Below are 22811 nucleotides of genomic sequence, written 5' to 3'. Positions count from 1 at the left end.
ATAGTGAAGCATTCATTCCCTTCTGTGGCACAGGGGCACAATAGGAGTTGTTTCAAAATGACTTACAAATCTATACTACAGATGGATTGGACTTCCTGTAGACCCCCAGGATCCCACACTCACACAAATGACAAGAATGAATCTCAAATAATTATGTGGTATGAAATATCCCACAAAAGAGAATTATGATTTGTAAAAAAATCTACAAAAGGCAAACGAATTTATACTGAAATAAAGCAAATGATTGTCCAGGGAAGGGTGGTCATGGAAGGCACGGTGAGACGGATTATCTAGGAGCCAGGGGAAACTCTGGGAGTGATAGATGTTCATAATGATCATGGGGATAGTTTCACCATTGTATGTATATAAAATTGCACAATAAAATATATGAAGTTTATTGCCTGTCGATCTCACCTCAATAAAGCTCTGAAATAATTAGTTGCACGTAAAATTCTGGATTTCCCATACCTCTTAGGAACCCAGAAGATCTGAAAGTGCTACATTTTTTAAAATTTAATTTATTTTTCAGAGAGAGAGACAGAGTGTGAGCAGGGCAGGGGCAGAGAGAGAGAGAATCTGAAGCAGGCTCCAGGCTCTGAGCTGTCAGCACAGAGCCCAACGCCAGGCTTGAACTCATGAACTGTGAGATAATGACCCGAGCTGAAGTCAGATGCTTAATCGACTGAGCCACCCAGGCGCCCCTGAAAGTGCTACATTTATTTCACCATCCCTCTCTTCAGGTCTTGGAAGAAGCCCTGGCTTAGTGGCAATAACATAACATAACATAACATAACATAACATAACATAACATAACATAACATAACATAACATAATAAAATAAATAAAATAATAAAACAAATAAAATTGAATTTAAATAAATAAATAAATAAATAAATAAATAAATAAATAAAAAATCATATTCTACAGTCACCAGGAAGGAAAGCTGGGTCATAAAGGGCATATCCCTGAAATACGTGATCTCTCTCCTCTCAATCCGTTTGCTTGTACCAGCATCAAGGGTCTTCAGATAAGTGTATAGGCATTCCGAAAATCTCGACAGTATTTGCTCTGGCGGTGGGCGGAGTCATAAGGGACACAAAGCTGGACCTTCTGAAACTCTGTCCCCTGTCAAGGTGCACACCCATATACTTGGGAATACTTATGATGCAAACTTTAGAAGAGCTATGTCCTCGGTCATTGGCTGCCGTCTTCCCCACTCACTATGAATTACCTCTTCAGGGACTGGCAGGGAGAGAGCCTCCCGGGCCGTTGTTAGGAGCTCCGCGCTGCGTACCAACACCATCCAAGCTTCTCCTCCGGTCTGTGTATCTCCCCTGGTTGCTTGTTGCGGTCCGTGCTGTGGCACCGTGGCCTCTGGAATCCCTGCTGTGGTGGTCCGTACTCCCAAACTCTCCCCATGCCGCCGACCTGACTCTGCCCCTTCCTCTGCTGCCTCCTCCAACGTGCGACCTCGGATCCCACGTGGCTGCGGGGACCTGAAGCACAGGCCGTCTGTGCAGAAGACCTCACGAGGTTCTCTCTAGGAGAGCCCACACGGACCGCGGCTCCGGGGCCCCGACCTGGGGAGCGAGGCCCTCCCGGGGACGTGGACCTGTGCCCTGTGAGTCTTCCTGGAGTCAGGGCTTCCTCCAGGGAAGGAGCGTGAGGGTGGGGGGCACCGGGTCACTCTCAAGGAGTGGGACCACTGGCCTTGCAAAGAGTTGAGGACCTGCGGACGGGCGCACTGCACATCCTACTTTTACCTTGCCGCCAAACACCCAGGGGACTTTCTCTGAACACAGAAATTCCAGACACAGGCTAACCCGGAGCTCAGACCGGGACCCCCCACCCTCGGGGCGGAGATTCCCAGCCACAGCCACCGAATGCCTGCGCAGAGCTCAGCGGAGACCACAGTACCCAATGCGCAGCGTGCTGCTGGACGTCAGGACTACAAGTCCGAGAAGTCTTCGGAGAACCTGGTGCTGCCTCGGCTTTCACCGGCCAGTTCCTCCCCCAGATTCCGCGGGGCCTCCAGCCACCGCCTCCAACCCCGCCCCTGCTCGCTGCCACCTGGGGAATCACTTTGAGTGCCCTTTCCTCCGCAAACCAAAGAGGTCCCATCCCTGCTCAGGTTTTGCTACCGAGGAGGTAGCTTCCCAGAGAGCACCGTGGGCCGCAGGCTAGACAACTCCCATAATTCTTCGTTTTGACCTTTTCACGCTGGGAATTTAACCTTCGGTGCCAAATTTACAAAGACTTGGGTAGAAACAGATTCCCTGAAAGCCTTAACCGCGAGCTCTGGCTAGAAACGCTGGGTGGACACCTGAGGATCATTGTCGATCTGTCCGTGTTTGTACAAATAAAGTTGACCGTGTGTGGCAACTCCACCGTGTGTACTCTCTAAGTCACCATGGAGTGGGCCCACTTTGGGTACCAAACTCCCAATTTCCAGGAGGACGATAGCTCACAAAAGTATCCTAAATAACGTGTCACCATGTGCACTTTTGCTTCAGTGTTGCACAAAAAGCTTTCTTATTACCCAAACCACACTTTCAAACCTGTTCTGAAAATAACTCCCACCCTATGCCCCCATACCTGCTATCTTTGGAAGAAATGAAGGGGAAAACATTCTACCTTTCTGGTTTCTATCACTAAAATAGCATTCTGCAACTTTTAGTCTTATGCAGGTCCATTTAGCCATTAACATTTCCAGTAAATTAACTGATTATATAACTTAAATATAAAAGTTCACTTTCACACTGGAAAGTGTCTTTAGGTGCATGCAGCCCACAAGAGATAAAGAGTGTGGACAGAGGACGGGAGCAGGAGGGAAAGCCTCACTTGACCAATGGGAGCCGCCGGGGCTGACCATTCTTGGATTTTAAGGAATAAACACCAATATTACACATTCCTTCAATAGATGGTCATTGGTCATTTGAAATTTGGCAGCCATTTTTCTAGGTACCAGAAATACTTCAGTGAACAAACAAATTCCCTGACCTCCTTAAAGTTATATTTTAATGGAGTAAGACAGGAAATGGAGAATACGATCAGGAAATTAGAAATTATCTTCCAAACAGAGAAGTACGATGGAAATATACATACTTGCATATACATTTGTGTACATTACATTGGGGCTGCAGCTGAGGAAACTTCTGGTGTGGAAGGAGCACTTTTGAAGGCCATTTTCTGGTGAGTCCTCAGGTGGCGGTGATAGGTGGATGACTGGCGGTAGCTTCTCCGGCAAAGGGAACACGCGTAGGGCTTCTCTCCCGTGTGGATTCTCTCATGAGCCTGGAGGTTGGTTTTGTGGCTGAAGGACTTTTCACATGTGCTGCACATGAAAGGCTTCTTTTTTACATGAATCATCTGGTGCACGTGTAGGTCTGATGCTTGGAAGAAGCCTTTGTTACACTCAGCACAAATAAATGTCCTCTCATTATTGTGTCTTCTCTGATGGGCTTTTAGCTGAGAGAAATACCTAAAGATCTTGGGACACTTTTCACATCTATATGGTTTGGGGGCTTCATGGGATCTTTCTTGGAGTCCCTCACATGTGGAGATTCCCTCATTCTGGTGGGTAGGAACAGGCTCAGGGGTGACCTTGACTGGCTGAGAGAGAAACCCTGGTTCCACCTCCATAAGGATATCTTGATAAGGGGGTCCTTTTGGGCACCCCTCCTGGGACCCGGAGATGGCTAGACCTGCTCTTCCAGAGCTGACTGGATTCTTCAAAGAAACACTGTCGTCTTCAGGCCTAGGACAGCCCTCTTCCTGGATAATGAGTAGGGAAGGGATTTCATTGCCTTGACTAGTAATACCGTCATTTACTTGGTCAATGTTGCCACCATTTTCTTTATCTTCATCTCCTGGGAGGGGAAAAATGTGACTCAATGAAGTTGTAGCCAAGAAGAAGTCCACATAGAACATTCCTCCGGTACCTTGGCCTGCCCCACTCACCTCGTCCCATTGCCAGGGAAGTGTCCTGGGGAGTACAGGACGGTGTCCCCATGTTCTCTCCTGTTGGGGTTCCTGGTGACAACTGTTTGGCGAGATGAACAATGACTTCTCTTAAGGGCATATTCTCAGAAAAGAGGGCTTCCTGTCCCTGCATGTGGACGTGGACCTGTTACAAAAACAAAAACAAACAAACCAAAAAAAACAATGATCACGGTTATATAATCTTCATTAGTATGTCTTCCCTAATGAAAAAGATGAATACTAAGGCTTTCTGTGGGAAGAGGCAGCTCTTGTCAAGGCATTTCTCCTCACCGTTGAGGTTTTTTCCCAACTGATAACTTCTCAGTGAGTTCCTACCACCTCATCAATAAAATGCAATTAAATAAATTAATATATTGGTTCCTGTATGTCCCACAAGGAATGACTGTAACACTTTTTATTTTTGCTCACATAGGTTGGTAAAGATTCCCCTTGGTGAGGAAGAGTGTGATCTGACTAATAACTGGGTCTACAATAACTTCCTTCTCTACTTCCAGCTGTCGCCTACTACTTATTCCTTACTCTTTTTGGACCCTCACTCCAGGGGGAAGAACTTTGTACTCACTAAGCCAGGTGGCTTCATGCAACCATCACTCAGACCTTCCATGAATTTCTCCAGGTTTCTGCCACCTGATTCCCACTTCTCCTTCAATGTAGACCGATCACTGCAGTGTCGATTGATCATAAACTGTTCCAGGACCACTTGAAAAATAATTTCATCTTTGCTGTGTTTTTCTGGCTGCAGCCACAAGTAAAATGATTTATAGAGTCTTTGCAGTTCCTGCTTTGCAAACGAGTTGTTGCCATTTTGAAATAAGCTGTGCTGGGTGTCCTGGAGCTCAGAGATCTCCTCTGCCTTTTGGAGAGCAGGTCCTTGGCTGGGTTTAAAGTCTTTATTTCCTGATCCAAGGTTATCCATGGATGGGTCACACAGAAATGAGGTTCTGAAATCTAAATCCATTCTTAGTAATATTTATCAGAGACTCAACTTTCTGGATTCAGTTTGTGAAGTCCTGTGTTTCTGGAGATCTGTTTCAAGACAAAATCGGGACATCTATAATATTTGATACATTTTCTCATCTTATTTTGCTAGTTAGCTAACAGTCAAATGTTACATAGTGGTGGATGTTTAAAAACCGCAAGCTATAAATACAATAGATATATATATATATTTAATCATATCACTGGCATAATTTTAACAAAAAAAGTATAAATTTCAGGCCCATATCACTTCACAGGTGAATTTTGAGACATTTAAGAAAGAAATAATGCTAGTCTTACCAAAATCATAGAAAAAGACACTTCTCTTTTAGTTAATGAAGTTAATTAACCTTGCTGATAATAAAACCTTACAAGTACATTAAAGAAAAACACTACCGGCCAATAATTTTCTTGAGCATAGATGCAAAAATCCTTAATATCTGCAAATCAAACTCAGTCATATATAAGGAAAATAATATATCACAAATTGGTGGATTTTAGCTTTTATATACAATTTGGGTTAAATCTCAAAAAGGAATGTAATTTATCACACTATTGAATTTACAGAATATGCTATCATCTTAGCAGTAGATACATTAAACAAGTAATAAAAGTCAGCACTCAATCCTGAGAAAGATATTTAGTACACTAGGAGTAGAAGAGAACTTCCATTGTGTGATAAACCATTTACAACAAAACTGCAGCAAAAATTATTCTTAAAAGTTTTGCCCTTGAGATTGAGAAATAGAAGCCCATTATTAACTCTTTGTAACATTTGACTGGTACCTAATCAGTTAAATAAGACCAGAAACAACATCAACTATTATAGATGGCCTGATTTTATTTGAAGAAAAATCCAAAATATTCTAGGAATATTAGACTAGGTGAATTTAGCAAGGTTCCCAATACAAGGCCAATATTCCAAAAATAAATTTCTATTAATAAGACAGCAGATAAAATTAAAGTAAAAATTTTATCACTTCAATGACCAACATCAAACACCTATGAACATATGTAATGAAAGATATTTAAAACCTCTACACACATACTACAAAATAATATTGAGAAGGAAAAGCCATATTTATGGATTGGTTGAAGGACTCATTATAGAAAATGTCAGTTCTCTCCAAATTGATTCATATATTCAATACAATTTCAAGGAAAATCCAAAATATGTTGTGTGTGTGTGTGTGTGTGTGTGTGTGTATGTGTGTGTATGTGAAAGAGAGAGAGAAAGAGAGAGAGAGAGAGAGAGAGAGAGAGAAATTGACAAAGCAATTCTAAAATGACATGGACACCAACAGGCAAAAATTTAATAGATCAGCAACTTATTTCTGAAGGATAAATTTGGAGGATTTACACAACCAAATAACATTTTATTATGAGACTATAATAGTTAAGATGGTGGCATAGTGGCACAAAGATAGATAAAAAGTAACAGAACAGGGGCGCCTGGGTGGCTCAGTTGGTTAAGCTTCTGACTTCGGCTCAGGTCATGATCTCACAGTTCGTGGGTTTGAGCCCCGCACTGGGTTCTGGGCTGACAGCTCAGAGCCTGGAGCCCGATTCAGATTCTGTGTCTCCCTCTCTCTCTGTCCCTCCCCTGCTCGCACTCTGTCTCTTTCAAAAAAATGAAAAAAAAATGCTAAAAAAAATTTTTTTTTTAAAGTAACAGAATAGTGTCCAATACTGAGATGTATTCAGTTACTTGATTTGTGAAAAATGACACTGACGTGATAATAATTACGTGAGGGCCATGATCTAGTATAAAGCATGTTCTTTCAATTATTGTTAGACAATAAGGTATTAGAAAAAGTAAAGAAGGTGAATAAAATGAGATAGGTTGAGGAGTGGGGGAGCCAAGATGGCAAAGTAGGAGGAGGATCTTATCAAATCATTCTGAATACCCAAGAGATTGACCTGAGGACTGCAAGAACAAACTGCACAACTAGAGGGAGAGAGGAGGCCACATCAGGAAGTAGGAAGTACAGAGATGTGGTTTCCCGGTCACGGAGAAAGAGAAGAAGAAAGAGTGGAGCGCACATGCACAAGGACAACACTTCCCCAAAGCTGTTTTGGCTGGGAAAGTGGGAGGGGCTGATTTTTGTGTTTCTGCAACCAGCGGGGCTCGAAGGCTGGAGTTTTAGAGGTCTGTGGGTTTGGCTAGGATAGAGATCTGAGGGCACTGCCCTACTCCTGGAGAGAAGGCAGGCATCCTGGGGTCCATCCATGAGAGATGGCATTCCCAGAGATGCCTCTCTGGGGACAAAAGAGCTGGCAGGCACCATTTCCCTCCCCTGCCCCTCAGCATAGGCACAGAGACACCTGCTGAGGGTGACTAACCCGGACACTGGCTGTCTAGCCTGCTTTGCTCCAAATTCTACATAGCAGCACTCTGCTGTGCCTGTCCTCCATCAAGCCTCCCTCAGTCCCCACATGGCAAGACCCTCCCCTCGAAGACCAGCACAGGACCCCGCCATACCAGGTCGCTAAAGTTTGGAGTTTTAAAAGTCAGCAGGCTTGGCTCGGATAGAGCCCGAAGTGCACTGCGCGGCCCCAGGCAGGCAAGCAACCTTGAGACTGACGGTATGAAAACAGCAATCTGAAAAATGACTGGGATGCATGAAGGGAAATTATTCACCCTTCTGGGAGTGCTTCCTAAAAAGAGCAGCAAATGCGGAGACCCCTCTCCAGGGACAAAGGAACTGGCCCATTTCCCTCCCCTGCCCCTCAGCATAAGCCAACTTCAGTAACCCAGACAATGCTGACACTGGCTGCCTAACATACTTACATCACGTCCTGCCCCACTGTGCTCTGCCTGCATTGGCCTTCTCAGGCAAGTGGGCCTCAGGGCCAGCCAAGTGGGCCCCTTCCCCAGAAGACCAGCAGAAACCCCTGCCCACACCATGATTCCCAACCAGAAAGTTCTGCAAGGCTTCAGTTCTAGTGGAAGTAGCATCAGGTCTCATTTAACAATCAGACCAGAACACACCTAGTTAAAACTCCCCCACACTCTGGCCAAGGCCCAAACACTGCCCACCGCAGGCAAGGAGAGCGTCTGCAGATGACTGGACTGAAGGACGGAGCAGCCAAAACACAGCAGCAGAGTGCACACACACACCAGGGACACTCTTTGAAGCGTCAGCCCCTGGACACCAAACAGCCTCTTTATCATAAAGCTATTACTCTCAGGACCAGAAAACAAAACAGGCTTTTCTAACACACAGAGACAGAGACATAGACAAAATGTCCAAGATGAAGTAATTCATCCCAAATGAAATAAGAAAAGTTCATGGCCAGACATCTAATTGAAACAGATATAAGTAATATGCCTGATGGAGAATTTAAAGCAGCAAACACAAGGATACTTGCTAGGCACGAGAAAAGAATGGAAGACTTCAGGGAAGCCCTTACCACAGTGATAAAAGTTAAAAACCAGAAATTAAAGGGGTGCCTGGGTGGCTCAGTCAGTTAAGCGTCTGACTTCAGCTCAGGTCATGATCTTGTGGTTTGTGTGCAGTTTGTGAGTTCAAGCCCCACATCCGGCTCTGTGCTGACAGCTCAGAGCCTGGAGCCTGCTTCAGATTCTGTGTCTCTCCATCTCTTGGCCGGTCCCCTGCTCATGCTCTGTGTCTGTCTCTCAATAATAAATAAACGTTTAAAAAAAAAAACAGAAATGAAAAACACAGTAACAGATTTGAAACAATCTAGATGTAATGACCACAAGAATGGAAGAACCAGAGGGAAAAGTAATATAGAAGATAGAATAATGAAAAATAATGAAACAGTACAAAAGAGAAGAACTACAGATCACTAGAATAGACTTAGGGAACTCAGTGATTCCATCAAACGTAATAACATTCATATCATAGGAGTCCCAAAGAAGAGAGAGAAAAGGAGGCAAGAGGTTTGTGTGAGGAAATAATAGCTTAAAAATTCCCTAATCTGGGAAAGGAAACAGACATCCAGATCCATGAGGCGCAGAGAACTTGCATCAAAATCAACAAAAGCAGGCCAACAGCAACACATGTTGTAATTAAATTTGCAAAATACGGCGATAAAGAAAAAAATCCTTAAAGCAGCAAGACAAAAGGAGTCTAACTCACAAGGGAAGACCTATAAGGCCACCTGCAGATCTCTCCATAGAAACTTGGCAAACCAGAAGGCAGTGGTAGTGTATATTCAATGTACTGAATGGGAAAAGTATGCAGCCAAGAATACTCCATTCAGCAAGGCTATCATTCAAAATAGAAGGAGAGATAAAGAGTTTCCCAGACAAATAAAAACTAAAGGAGTTCATGACCACTAAACCAGTCCTGCAAGAAATATTAAAGGGGACTCCTTGAGTGGGAAAGATCAAAAGTGACAAAGACTAGAAAGGAACAGGGAAAATCTCCAGAAACTGAGAAAAAGTAATAAAATGGCACTAAATACATACCAACAATTATTCGGAATGTAAATGGACTAAATGCTTCAAATCAAATGACAAAAGGTATCAGAATGGATTAAAATATGAGACCCATTGATATGCTGCCTACAAGAGTCTCATTTTCAACCTAAAGATACCTGCACATTGAAAGTGAGGGGATGAAGAAACATTTATCATGCAAACGGACATCAAAAGAAACCTAGAGTAACAATATAGCCTCAACATGAAAGCACCCAAATATATAAAACAACTAAAAACAAACATAAAGGAATGAAATGATAATAAAATAGTAAGGGACTTTAATATCCCATTTAGACCATTTAAGCTAAAAATCAGCAAGGAAACAATGGCTTTGAATTACACATTGGACCAGATGTACTTAACAGATATATTCAGAACATTCCATCCTAAAGCAATAGAATATACATTTTTTTTTTTTTAAAGATTATTTGACCATGGGAGGGGCAGAGAGAGAAAGAGAGAGAGAGAGAGAGAGAGGAGGGAATTCCAAGCAGGCTCTGCAATTTCAGTGTGGGAGCCCGACACAGATCTCAAACCCATGAACCATGAGATCATGACCCAAGCTAAAATCAAGAGTTGGATGCTTAACTGACTGAGCCACCCAGGTGCCCCTACACATTCTTTTCAAGTGCACATGGGACCTTCTCCAGAATAGGTCACATATTAGGTCACTAATCAGGCTTAAGAAGTACAAAACAATTGAGATCATACCATGCATGTTTTCCCACCACAAAACTATGAAACTTTAAGTCAACCACAAGAAAAAGTGGAAAAACCACAAATATATGGAGGTTAAACAACATGCTACCAAACAACGAATGGATCAACCAGGAAATCAAAGAAGAAATTAAAAAATACATGGAAACAAATGAAAATGAAATACAATGGTCCAAAACCTTTGGGATGCATCAAAAGTGGTATTAAGAGGGAAGTATATAGCCATACACTCCTACCTCAAGAAGCAAGAAAAACCTCAAATAAACAACCTAACCTTACACCTAAGGGAATTAGAAAAAGAACAAACAAAGCCTAAAGCCAGCAGAAGGAAAATAATAAAGGTTAGATCAGAAATAAATGATATAGAAACTAAAAAAAAAATTAGAACAGATCAATGAAACTAGGAACCGATTTCTTTGAAAAAATTAATAAAATTGACAAACTCCTACCCAGATTTATCAAAAAAAGAGGAAGGGCCCCAATAAATAAAATCACAAATGATAGGAGAAATAACAACCAACATCACAGAAATACAAGCAATTATAAGAGAATATTGTGAAAAATTATATGCCTACAAATTGGACAACTTGGAAGAAATAGATAAATTCCTAGAAATGTACAAACTACCAAAACTGAAACAGGAAGAAATAGAAAACTTGAACAGATCAATAACACAAAGCAATTGAAACAGTAATCAAAAATCTCCCAACAAACAGAAGTCCAGGGTCAGACGGCTTCCCAGGGGAATTCTACTGACATTTAAAGAGTTAACACCCATTCCTTTCAATCTATCCCAAAAAATAGAAATGGAAGGAAAAAATTCAAACTCTTCTATGAGGCAAGCATTACTGATTCTAAATCCAGACAAAAACTCCACTAAAACAGAGAACTATAGGCCAATATCCCTAATGAACATGGATGCAAAAATTTTCAAATAGCAAATTGAATCCAACAACACATTAAAAGAATCGTTCACCACGATCAAGTGGGATTTATTCCTGGGTTGCAAGGTGTTTTAATATTCACAAATCAACATGATACACCACATTAATAAAAGAAAGGATAAGAACCATAGAGATAACAGATCTGTACTCTGAAAACTATAAAACTCTGGTGAAAGAAATGGAAAAAGACACATAGAAATGGAAAAATATTCCATGCTCATGGATTGGAAGAACAAATATTGTGAAAATGTCTTTCCCATCCAAAGTAACCTACACATTTAATGCAATCCCTATCAAAATAACACCAGCACTTTTCATAGAGCTAGAAAAACAATCCTAAAATTTTTATGGAACCCCAAAAGACCCTGAATAGCCAAAGCAATCTTGAAAAAGAAGAAAAGCAAAGTTGGAAGCATCACAATTCCAGACTTCAAGTTCCATTACAAAGCTGTAGTAATCAAGACAGTACGGTACTGACACAAAAACAGATACATAGATCAATAGAACAGAAAGCCCAGAAATGAACTCACAACTAAATGGTTAATCTTCAACAAAGCAGGAAAGAATATCTAGTGGATAAAAGACAGTCTCTTCAATAAATGGTGTTGGGAAAACTAGACAGCAACATGCCAAAGAATAAAACTGGACTACTTACACCACACACAAAAATAAATTCAAACTGGATGAAAGACCTAAATGTGAGACAGGAAACCATCAAAATCCTAGAGGAGAACACAGGAGTAAAGTCTTTGACATCAGCCGTAGCAACTTCTTACTAGATATGTCTCCTGAGGCCAGGGAAACAGAAGCAAAAATAAAGTATTGGGACTTCATCAAAATAAAAAGCTTCTGCACAGCATAGGAAACAATCAACAAAACTAAAAGGCAACCTACAGAATGGGTGAAGATATTTGTAAATAGACTTATCTGACAGTATCCAAAATATATTTAAAAAACATGTAAAAGTGACACCCAAAAAACCATATAATCCAGTTAAAAAATGGGCAGAAGACACAGACATTTTTCAAAGAAGACATAGAGGGCTAACAGACACATGAAAAGACGCTCAACATCATGACAAATCAAAACTACAATGACATATCACCTCATGCCTGTCAGAATGGCTAAAATTAACAGCACAGGCAAGGATGTGGAGAAAGGGGGAACCCTCTTACTGTGGTTGGTGGCAGTACAAACTGGTGCAGCCACTCTGAAACAGTATGGAGGTTCCTCAAAAAAAGTTAAAATAGAACTACCTTCAATACAACAATTGCACTACTAGGTATTTATCCAAAGGCCCAAAGGATACAAAAATGCTAATTCAAAGGGTTACATGCACCCCGGTGTTTATAGCAGCACTATCTACAATAGCCAAAATATGAAAAGAGCCCAAATGTCCACTGACTGATGAATGGATAAAGAAGATGTGGTATGTGTGTGTGTGTGCGTGTATATATATAATGGACTGCTACTCAGCCATAAAGAACGAAACCTTGCCATTTGCAATGACGTGGATGGAGCTAGAGAGTTCTATGCTAAGTGAAATAAGTCAGTCAGGGAAAGCCAAATACCATATGATTTCACTCCTATGTGGAATTTCAGAAACAAAACAGATGAACACAGAGATGGGGGGAGAGAGGCAAACCAGGAAACAGACTCTTAACTGTATGTAGAGAACAAACCGATGGTTACCAGAGGGGAGGTGGGTGGGGGAGATGGGTTATATAGGTGATGGGTGTTAAGGAGGGCACTTGTGATGAGCACTGGGTGTTATATGAGTCACTACATTCTACACCTGAAACTAACTAACTGTATGTTAAATAACTGGAATTTAAAATTTTGAAGAGGGGCACCTGGGTGGCTTAGTCAGTTGGGCCGCCAACTTTGGCTCAGGTCATGATCTCACGGTCTGTGAGTTCGAGCCCCACATAGGGCTCTGTGCTGATAGCTCGGAGCCTGAAGCCTATTTCGGAGTCCATGTCTCCCTCTCTCTCTGCTCCTCCCCCACTCATGCTCTGTCTCTCTCCCTCTCAAAAATAAACAAACATAAAATTAAAAAATTTTTAAATAAAATTTTGAAGAAAAAAAAGAGATAGGCCGAAATCCATAGAAATGACTCCTCCCATGCTGAAAATTCCTACATCATGCACAGACGGTCTGTCTGGCCATCCCTAGCTACACCATCGTGTCAGTTCAATGATACATCCCTTAGGAAACTTTCCCTTATTACATTTGCTGGGGTTTTTTTCTTTATAAAGTTACTGTTCCTTGTGAACATTTATCTCTGCTTCACCGCTTTTTACCAAAGCTACAAATTTATGTTTATCTGTGTTTCTAATCCCTGCCCTTTCCCAATGGAATGTGGAAGCCAGTACAGATGAAATTGAGTTTGCCACTACTTGACATTTATTTCTATTTGCAAACCACATTTTATGGGCAACTATAGGCAGGATGCTTGGAAGATCGAGTCAAGAAGACGAGGAAAAAAGGTGCACTGTTGGTAGGAATGTAAAGTGGTGCAGCCACTGCAGAAAACAGTATAGAGGTCCCTAAAAAAATTAAACAGAACTACTATATGATCCTGCAATTCTGCTTCCGGGTATTTACACCAAGAAAACGAAGACACTAACTCAAAAGGGTATCTGCACTGCCATGTTCATTGCAGCACTGTTTACAACAGCCACGATGTGAAAGCAACCTACGTGTCAAAGGAGGGGTGGATAAACATGTGATACATACATTTATATTTTTATTTTACATTTACTTATAATATTTATATATAAATATACATAATCAGAATACTATTCAACCATAACAAAGAATGAAATCTTGTGATTTGCAACAGAACGCATGGGACTTGGGGAATTATGCTAAATGAAACATGTCAGACTGAGAAAGACAAATACCATGCGATCTCACTGTATGTGGCATTTTAAAACAAAAACCCAAGCTCATAAACATCAGATGGGTAATTGCCAGAAGGAAGGGGTGAGGGGTGGCAAAATGGATGAAAGGGATCAAAAAGTACAAGCTGCCTCTGGGCACCTGGGTGGCTCACTTGTCTGAGGTCATGATCTCACAGTCTGTGAGTTCCAGCCCCTCATCGGGCTCTGTGCTGACAGCTCAGAGCCTGGAGCCTGCTTCAGATTCTGTGTCTCCCTCTCTCTCTAAAATAAATAAATGTAAAAAAAAAAAGTAAAAAAAAAAAGTACAAGCTGCCAGCTATAAATAAGTCATGGGGATATAACATACAGCACGGTGACTATAGTTAATATCATAGGGCACATTTTGAAGTTGCTGAGAGAGTAAATCTTCAATTATACCCCATTAAAAAAATAAATCTATTTTCCATGTAATTTATTTTTCTGTCCTTTTCAATTTTATATATAGTAAGTAATTCAAAGATCTGTATCTTAAAAAAAATTCATACTGTGGCGCCTGGGTGGTTCAGTCAGTTAAGCCTTCGACTCCTGATTTAGGCTCAAGTCATGATCTCATGGTCGTGAGATGGAACCACTGGGGGTAGAGCCTGCTGAGAACTCTCTCTCTTTCCCTCCCTCTCTCTCTGCCCCTCCCCGGCTCAAGGGGGGGGGGGCATGCACACATGCACTCTCTCAAAATAAATAAACATTAAAAAAATTCTCTTAGAGTTGTCACTGGAGCTCAATGAGTCGATATATGGAGAACACGTGAACAGCCCCCAGCAAGAGGGAAGTACTCAGTAAGGTAAGCTAAACAGCTGACAGCGGCCCTTTACATTTTAGCCCCCACCCCCATGTGCTGCGGACCAACACTTTGACAAGATGCCATAAAAACGACTTACTAGAAACAAAATTAACAAGACAACAGCCATACAAAAAGACTTTCTCGAGGAAGAACTCTCTTTCAGTCAAACCAGGCTTTCATAGACTCACAATATCAAGCCCTTATTGAGCCAGAGCAACTGTCAAAATAGACCATGCCCAATGCCTGAAGAAGCCCTGTATTTTTGTACCTAGGAATTTTTCCCCAGTGATTATGCCCACGTACACATGCACAAAACAAAAGCACACAACTGGAAATTTCCCTTTCGTTCTGGAAACTCACCTCCTGAGGAAGACTGAACTTCAAACCGGGGGAGCCTGGGCTAAATGCCAGGGGCGGTGTGACTCACACTCCGCACAGGGCCCATCTGACGGGCCTTCCGGAGGCTCCTCCCTCTTATAGAGTCTGGGGTCAGTGATGCATTTACAGATGTGATTGGATAAAATCCGTCCTGTTGATGGAATTTTCATCCGACCTAAGCTCCACCTCTCCAATACCTTATTACACAACACCCCTGGGGGTGGGGCAATTGGCCACCACCAAACACACTAATATTTCTGCAGTGAAATGTAACAATAATCACAATTGAGTGGGCGTACAAAGATGAGCATTCACAGGGCGCCCGGGTGGCTCAGTCCGTTAATCCGACTCAGCTCAGGCCACGGTCTTGATGCAGGGGCATGGGGCAAGCTGAGGGCAAATTTCAGGCTACCAGCAAACCCCGCCCCCACCAGGTGGGACATGTATGCTATTCCCCGGACACTCCCGGCTATGCCAAAACAGGTAAGGACAAAAAACAAACAAAAATAAGAGTCTCCACCAGTTCACAAGAAAAAGGCAATCCCATCAATTGGCCTTAAAGCCCAGGAACTCCCTACTGTCTTAATGTTAATGCTTTGCTAGAGGGAAAAACAACCTTAGCTTGACAATAGCTAGGCCTCCAGTAAGTCTGTAGCCTGAGAAAGTCTCTTCGGAAACTCCCTTTGACCTTATCTCCCCGATTCCATAAAACGGTCACGCCCCCACACTTGCTGCCCATGGGCCCTGTCCCCGTGATTTAATAAAATCACATTTAAAAAATTTGGGGGGGGGGGGAGGATGGGCACGTGGGTGGCGCAGTCGGTTAAGTGGCCAACTTCGGCTCAGGTCATGATCTCACGGTTTGTGAGTTTGAACCCCGCGTCGGGCTCTGTGCTGACAGCTCAGAGCCTGCAGCCTGTTTCAGATTCTGTGTCTCCCTCTCTCTGACCCTCCCCCGTTCATGCTCTGTCTCTGTCTCAAAAATAAATAAACGTTAAAAAAAAAAAATTTTTTTTTTAGGGGCACCTAGGTGGCTCAGTCAGTTGAGCATCCGACTTCAGCCCAGGTCACGATCCCACGGTTTGTGGGTTCAAGCCCCGCATCGGGCTCTGTGCTGACAGCTCAGAGCCTGGAGCCTGCTTCAGATTCTGTGTCTCTCCATCTCTCGGCTCCTCCCCTGTTCATACTCTGTGTCTCTCTGCCTCTCAATAATAAATAAATGTTAAAAAAAATTTAAAAAAATATTTCTTGGGTGTTGGCCCTGGACCCCACAAACCCATCACCCCAAAACTTCATCAATCTCACGGTCCAGTCCATGAGTTTGATGGGCCCTGCTTCGGGCTCTCTGCTGTCATCGTGGAGCCTGCTTTGGATTCTCTATTCCCCTCTCTCTCTCTGCCCCTCCCTCCTCTTGCACTCTCTCTCTCTCAAAAGTAAATAAACATTAAAAAAAATTAACATTAATCTCACATAAATTCTGGCCAAGTTTAGTCTTAAGTGAGTCTCTTACAAACTTGCTAATACTTTCTAATTTTTAAAAAAATTGTTAATGTTTATTTTTGAGAGAGACAGAAAGAGACACAGAGAAAGAGAGGCAGGGACAGAACCTGAAGCACGCTCCAAACTCTGAGCTATCAGCGCAGAGCTCAACGTGGGGCTCGAACTCAGGAGTCGTGAGGTCATGACCTGAGCCGAAGCCGGACACTTAACTGACGAGCCACCCAGGTGCCCCTACTACTTCCTAATTTTATGAGATTTGTGGATTGCAAGTAGGACTGAGAACAAGGTTAATATTCTCCCTCCCTATGTCAATCCCAGGCTAGTGAATCAGAGGGTGCTCTGGGACCCCAGAAGTGGGGTTCCTAGTGGAGCAGAGAGACCACAGGACTAAAACAAAAATCACCTCCATGGAAAGGGAGAGACAGGTGCTTATTTTCTGCTGAGAAAGCACACCATATTTGAGATACTTCATGTCAGGACAGTGTGAAGGGGAAGTTACATTGGTGTGAGGCTCCTGGTTGGAAAATCTGGCTGGTGGGGTCTGTCCTGCACTGAGTAGGAAGAAAGGTGACAGAAGAGATTCTATGAAACTTGGCGCTTCCTGACTCACATGGAACGAGACCATCTCATAGAAGATGAGGGGGAGTTTGGGTAGCAAAAGGGATTGGGTTCAATAAGGGACTGGGGCGGCAACGTAATCATTGCCATCTTCTCTCTGCTTTCAAGTTGTATCCAGAATCAAGCGACTTTTAACCCCTTCACAGCCAGGACCTTCAGCCCAGCCTCTACGCTTTTCTCTTGGATTATTGAGGTCAGCTCCCCACCGCCTCTCCTCCAGCCCGTCTTCAGCCCATTCTCCAAACAGCCACCAGAGAGACCCTGTTATAACCAAGTCTGACTGGCTCCTCCTATCATTGTGGAACTTCCCAACCGCCTGCAGTGAAGGACTTGCCCCCCTCCTTCACCAGGGACTCCTGGTGGGACTCCTTCCCATCTGTCATGGACTCACTTTCACAAGATGCAGTTAAATAACTTACTAGAAATATAAAATTAACAAGAAAGCCATTACCCACAATGGAAGGCCTTTGATGTCTTTAGATGTAACACACGGTCAACTTGCTCTAACGGTGTCTAAATGATTGGTCACCATTTCTGCACCAGCCTTGCTGCAGACAGAAGAGAGTGGAGATGGGCTGTGTCCTCTGACCACATTCTGAGGAGTACTGACTTAGAGCAGAAGCCAGATTCCTAACAGTAGCCTGGAGACCCTGGTGACCTGGCCCCACGCCCTGTCCACCTCCAGCCTCCTCTGGCTCCCTTGCTCTGCTTGAGCCTCACCGGGCACACATGGGGTCCGGGATCCAGCAGCACCACCCCCATCGCTGGCCTCTATTAGCTTTTCCTTCCGCTGGGTGCACCGTCCCCACCCAGCCCTCTTGCATTCCTGCCAGGTCTTTGTTCACGGGCTGGACATGCTTTCTAAAACTTGCAGCTAAGCCCTGAAAGTCCCCTTTCCCCCGTCCACTGATTTTTCTCCTTATCCCTTACCTCCGCTGGGCAAGCTCAATATTCTACCCATTTCTCTTATTTTTTGTTTATCACTCCCCTACCTCCACCATGGGATTTAGTCAAACAGAGGGCGGGGATTTTCATCTGTTATGTTGCCCACTATTTCTATCAGCAGTCTACACGGAACTGGCACTTGGGAGGTCTTATTCAGTATGTGTCCAATTTAAATGCATATTCCAGCAAGAGAAGGTGAAAAGCCTCCCCCAAATGGTATGGCAGCAATAGGGAGGGGAGAATCAGACTGGACCAGAGGGAATTATGGAGTAGGTATTTCGAGAGAGCTGCAGGGAAGTGACACATGGGCGACTGGCTATGTCCCCAAATCACCACAGAGAAATGAGAAGCTAGTGGACACTCAGATTCTAGAAACTAGAGAAGCCCTGTGAGAAAGCCCTGGGGGAAATCAAAGCCTATCTAGAAATCAAAGTCAAAGGACAGAAGTCAAAGGCTTCAGGGAAGGGAGGAATTGAGAAAATCACTTTAATTCAATTTAATTGCTCACCTAAATCACCTTGGGGCAGCAGCTACCTCTTTTACTGCTGGACTAGATGGTGATGTCGAGGGGGTTTGAGGATATCGGCAAGTCAAAGTGATCAGTGGCCCCCGGGCTACCATACTATCCCTACTCAGCTTGCTGACTTGGGCGACTATGACCTTGGGTTGGACACACCTGCACCCAGTGCTGCTTCCCTGGGGCCACGTAAAGATGAAAACTGAGCAGCCGGGCCACCCAGTGTGGAGGGAGCTGGATTGTCTTCCCTGATCCCCTTGTCACTACACATTAGCCAGATCTAACAGAGCACACACTGAACTGTATTCCTTCCTGTGTACACACACAGGAGACAGGATTTCATATAACCAGGGTAAGTAACTAGAGACGGAGGAAGTGCACAATCCAAAAAAAGTCCATATTAAACAACACATCCTACTTGGAACAAAGGGAGGAAAAGAATAATGAAGAAATTAAAATAAGCATATAAAAATAATTAAGGAGCTAAGGAAAGGGAAAAGTCACCAGAAATAAGAAGATATGTTTTTTAAAAATGCAGAAAATGTTACTGAGAATAATATGATATGTCTAAAGACAATAAAAAAAGAGAAGGAAAATATTTTTTAAAAATTTTAATTTTTATTTAGTTGCGGGGGGGGAGGGGCAGAGAGAGGGAGAGAGAGAGAGTCCCAAACAGAGATGCCGGGCTAGATCTCTCATGAACCATGAGATCATGACCTTAGCCCAAATCAAGACTCGGGAGCTTAACCTACTGAGCCACCTAGGTACACCTTAATTATTTTTTTGAAGTAGGCTTCACACCCAGTGTGGAGCCCAATGAAGGGCTTGAACTCACAACCCTGAGATCAAGACCTGAGCTGAGATCAAGAGTCAGATGTTTAACTGACTCAGGTGCCCCTATTTTTAAGGTTAGTAGCAAGATAGATGATCAGATTGAGGAGAACACCTAAAAATCAAAGGAAACAAAAAAGAAACAGCACAAAACAGCCAAAAATATAACCTGTCATAGGAAGACATATTTTTAAATCTTTATATCCCTAAAAGTAGCACCACAACTGTAACTGGTGCTCAATAATGACTGTGTAATAAGAAAGAAGATAGAAACAGAGGGAGCACAATATGGTCAAAAGGAGTCCCAAAAGGAAGGCAGGCAAATTGGGATGACCTGGGAAGGGGGTGCATCTGTGAAGGGAGCAGCCAGCCTATGACAGGAAGGGCTATGATATTCTCAGGTGTTCAAGCCCTCAAGTGTGTGGTAGAAGGTGAAGAAGTTCAGGGACCAGGCAGGAAGACCCAATGGTGGTGAGACAGGGGGATGAGGTGGGTGAGGACAAGGCAGGCAGAGTGTCTGGTATCTCGCTGGGAAAATGTTTGCATGTCTGAAATCTGAAATGCCTAAATTTCAGGCTCTAGGTTCTTCTTCTCCCTGTGCCCCTCCCCTGCTTGTGCTCTCCCTCCCCCACCCCCTAAAATAAATAAACAAACAAACAAACAAACAAACTGAAAAAAAAAGAACTCGGCTTATTTGTTCACTGTGGAATCTCCAGGGCCGGAATATAATCCAGAATGTAATCATTCAATAACTACCTATTCAATAAATGATTAAGCAAATAGAAAAGATATTTTTTAAAGGCAGAAGATAATTTGTGTAAGATTTTCTTGAACAGGAAGAGTTTGAATTTAGTTCTAAGGGTAAAGGGCATTCAATTTGTAATATGGTGTCAAGCTTACAAAGAACGTTAATTCTGCTGAAGACCTGTTGAGCAATAAATTGGTGTAACCATAAATTAGGGAATGAGAATATTCACAATAAAGGACATAGACCTCCTTGGAGTGGGTAGTGGAAGAGGAGACAAGAAATGGCCACTCTCCAGTACAATTTTTGCTATGATGAGAAGTAGGGGAAGTACAGTGTCAGCTGGAGGAAGTTAGATATCCATGTAATGTTTTGTATTGGTGATGCAACCGTTTTAACATTGTCAGGAATAATCTGGAAGGAGGAAAAATGGTTAACGGTATAGAGAGAAGGTAATTAGCTGTAGGTGTAAAGTCCTTGAGAAGCCAAGATCTTGATCACAGAAAGATCTATTTTCTGCTGTAACAAAAGGAAAGACAGAGAATGTGGGTAGAGGTAAGTTGTCAATTGGTGGTAGAAACACATGGGAAAATCCTATCTTTCTGCTTTTAAATCCTCAAAGAATTATGAGATCTTGATATCACTACAGCATAAGGGATGTCTGGAATATAAAGGGAGTGGTGAGAGTAGACCTGAGAAGACTTTCTTAGAATATTTGATATCAAACATTTCAGGGAGAACTTTCAGGTGTGCAGCACTTACGATACCACTTGATATCTAGCTCCATAAATTTATATCAAAACCAGGCAGTCTGGTGCCTGTTTCTTTACAGCATTATTACAGCATGGCAGTAGAAGAAGCAGAGAGTTTATGTCCAACAGGATTGAGATATGATTAACCAAAACTTTTTTAAGTGGGAGACAAAGGTTCTAGAGTCTCTTTCCAAGGGAATCATTACAGTGATGCAACATGAAATCTCAGCTCTGTGGAGAAGGAATGGTGTCACTACGATGGGATCATCACAGAGTCAAAGGAACCAAGATCCATATGTGACAAAATAACTGAGAAGGGAGTAAGGAGAGCATTTGGCCAAGGGGTAAAAAGGTAGGAATCTGGTACAATACATATGGTTTTTCATTCTCTGGAAATAAAATAATATTCAAGGTGTCATATGAACTACACAACATTTCCATAAAACTACTGTTGTAGCAAGGAAAATTTAAAATTGTTATAACATCCTTAAAGTAAGAGGAGGATAATAGTTGGATAAATAGAGAGAAATAATGTTTACTATGATAAAAACTGGGAAAAAAAATAAGACCATTCACGTTTGCAGTTAAGTGATCTGAGCAAAGACAAAAATATTTTAAATTTAGGTAATAAAAGTTAATCATTATGGAATAAGAATGAGTTCTCTTAGAGGACCATAAGCTATTAAATTTTAATAATTAAAGGTAAAACTGGGGTGCCTGGGTGGCTCAGTTGGTTAAGCATCCAACTTCGGCTCAGGTCGTGATCTCGTGGTTTGTGAATTCGAGTCCCACATCAGGCTCTGTTCTGACAGCTCAGAGCCTGGAGCCTGCTTCAGATTCTCTGTCTCCTGCTTTCTCTGCCCCTCTCCTGTTCCTGCTCTGTCTCTCGCTCAAAATGAATAAACATTTTTTAAAAATTAAAAAAATAAAGGTAAAATTAAGTATTGAGAAGTGTAAATTTTATTAAGTTAGTGCATTTTAACTGAACATTTACCAAATTATTTATAATAGGCAGAAGCTGATCATTATACCCATCTGGCTTGGCTTTGTAATGAGCTTTACTTACACTTAGGAAAAAAGTTCACTGTACTTCCAAATCTTGGGAGAATTGAGGTCATGGAAAGAGGATTCCCTTACAATATAATCCATAAACATGAGCACGATAATTGTTTACATAATATATAAAGTTTTTTTAATGATAGCATTGAAAAACCAAGGAAAATATAAGACATCAATAAATTAGAAAAAATATTTAGACATCAATAAATTAATAAGCTCAAACTGTTGGTGAAATGTGGAGAATAAGCTTAGGAATCCCCCGGGCTTACACCAGTGGGTTAACAAGGCATAAAGAAGCACAAAGCCACAGGATGCTCCACCAGAGTTTGGGTAAACAAGATCAGGACCCCAGAATAGGGAGGTGCGAAGGCACCCAGAATAGAGAGGGGGTGCAGAGGCACCGAGAATAGACAGGGGGTGCAAAGGCATCCAATACAAAGGTATATGAGGTAAGCAAGATGAGGCGTTCAGGGCAAAAACGTCCCCCAATTGAATACTATAGCAGAAACCTGCTTTCACAGGAAGGAAGGACCAAGTTAAGTAAGCAGGCAAATTGGGCTATAGACCACTGCACTGTGCTGCAGGTGAAGCTGCCCAGAGTGGAGATGATTAACAAAAGAAAAGGTGTCTTGTCAACCCTGAGGTCACG

The 22811-nt window shown here is 42.5% G+C and overlaps 1 protein-coding gene across 1 annotated transcript; it reads right to left on the bottom strand.

The window, feature by feature from the left end:
* Nucleotides 1-2822: 2822 nt before the first annotated feature.
* LOC106984988 (zinc finger and SCAN domain-containing protein 4-like) lies at nucleotides 2823-15329 on the bottom strand. The gene is made up of 4 exons (XM_015083205.3): nucleotides 15178-15329; nucleotides 4565-5028; nucleotides 3961-4126; nucleotides 2823-3869 (listed from the first exon to the last, which is right to left on the bottom strand). Exons 2-4 carry the CDS (start codon nucleotides 4958-4960, stop codon nucleotides 3127-3129), a joined length of 1305 nt encoding a protein of 434 aa, XP_014938691.2. The 5' UTR covers nucleotides 4961-5028; nucleotides 15178-15329; the 3' UTR covers nucleotides 2823-3126.
* Nucleotides 15330-22811: the final 7482 nt, after the last annotated feature.

Source organism: Acinonyx jubatus, chromosome E2 (genome assembly GCF_027475565.1).
Source record: "Acinonyx jubatus isolate Ajub_Pintada_27869175 chromosome E2, VMU_Ajub_asm_v1.0, whole genome shotgun sequence".
Lineage (NCBI taxonomy): Eukaryota > Metazoa > Chordata > Mammalia > Carnivora > Felidae > Acinonyx > Acinonyx jubatus.
The sequence above is the reverse complement of the archived record's forward strand: the minus strand, read 5'-3'. Positions and strand labels throughout refer to the sequence as shown.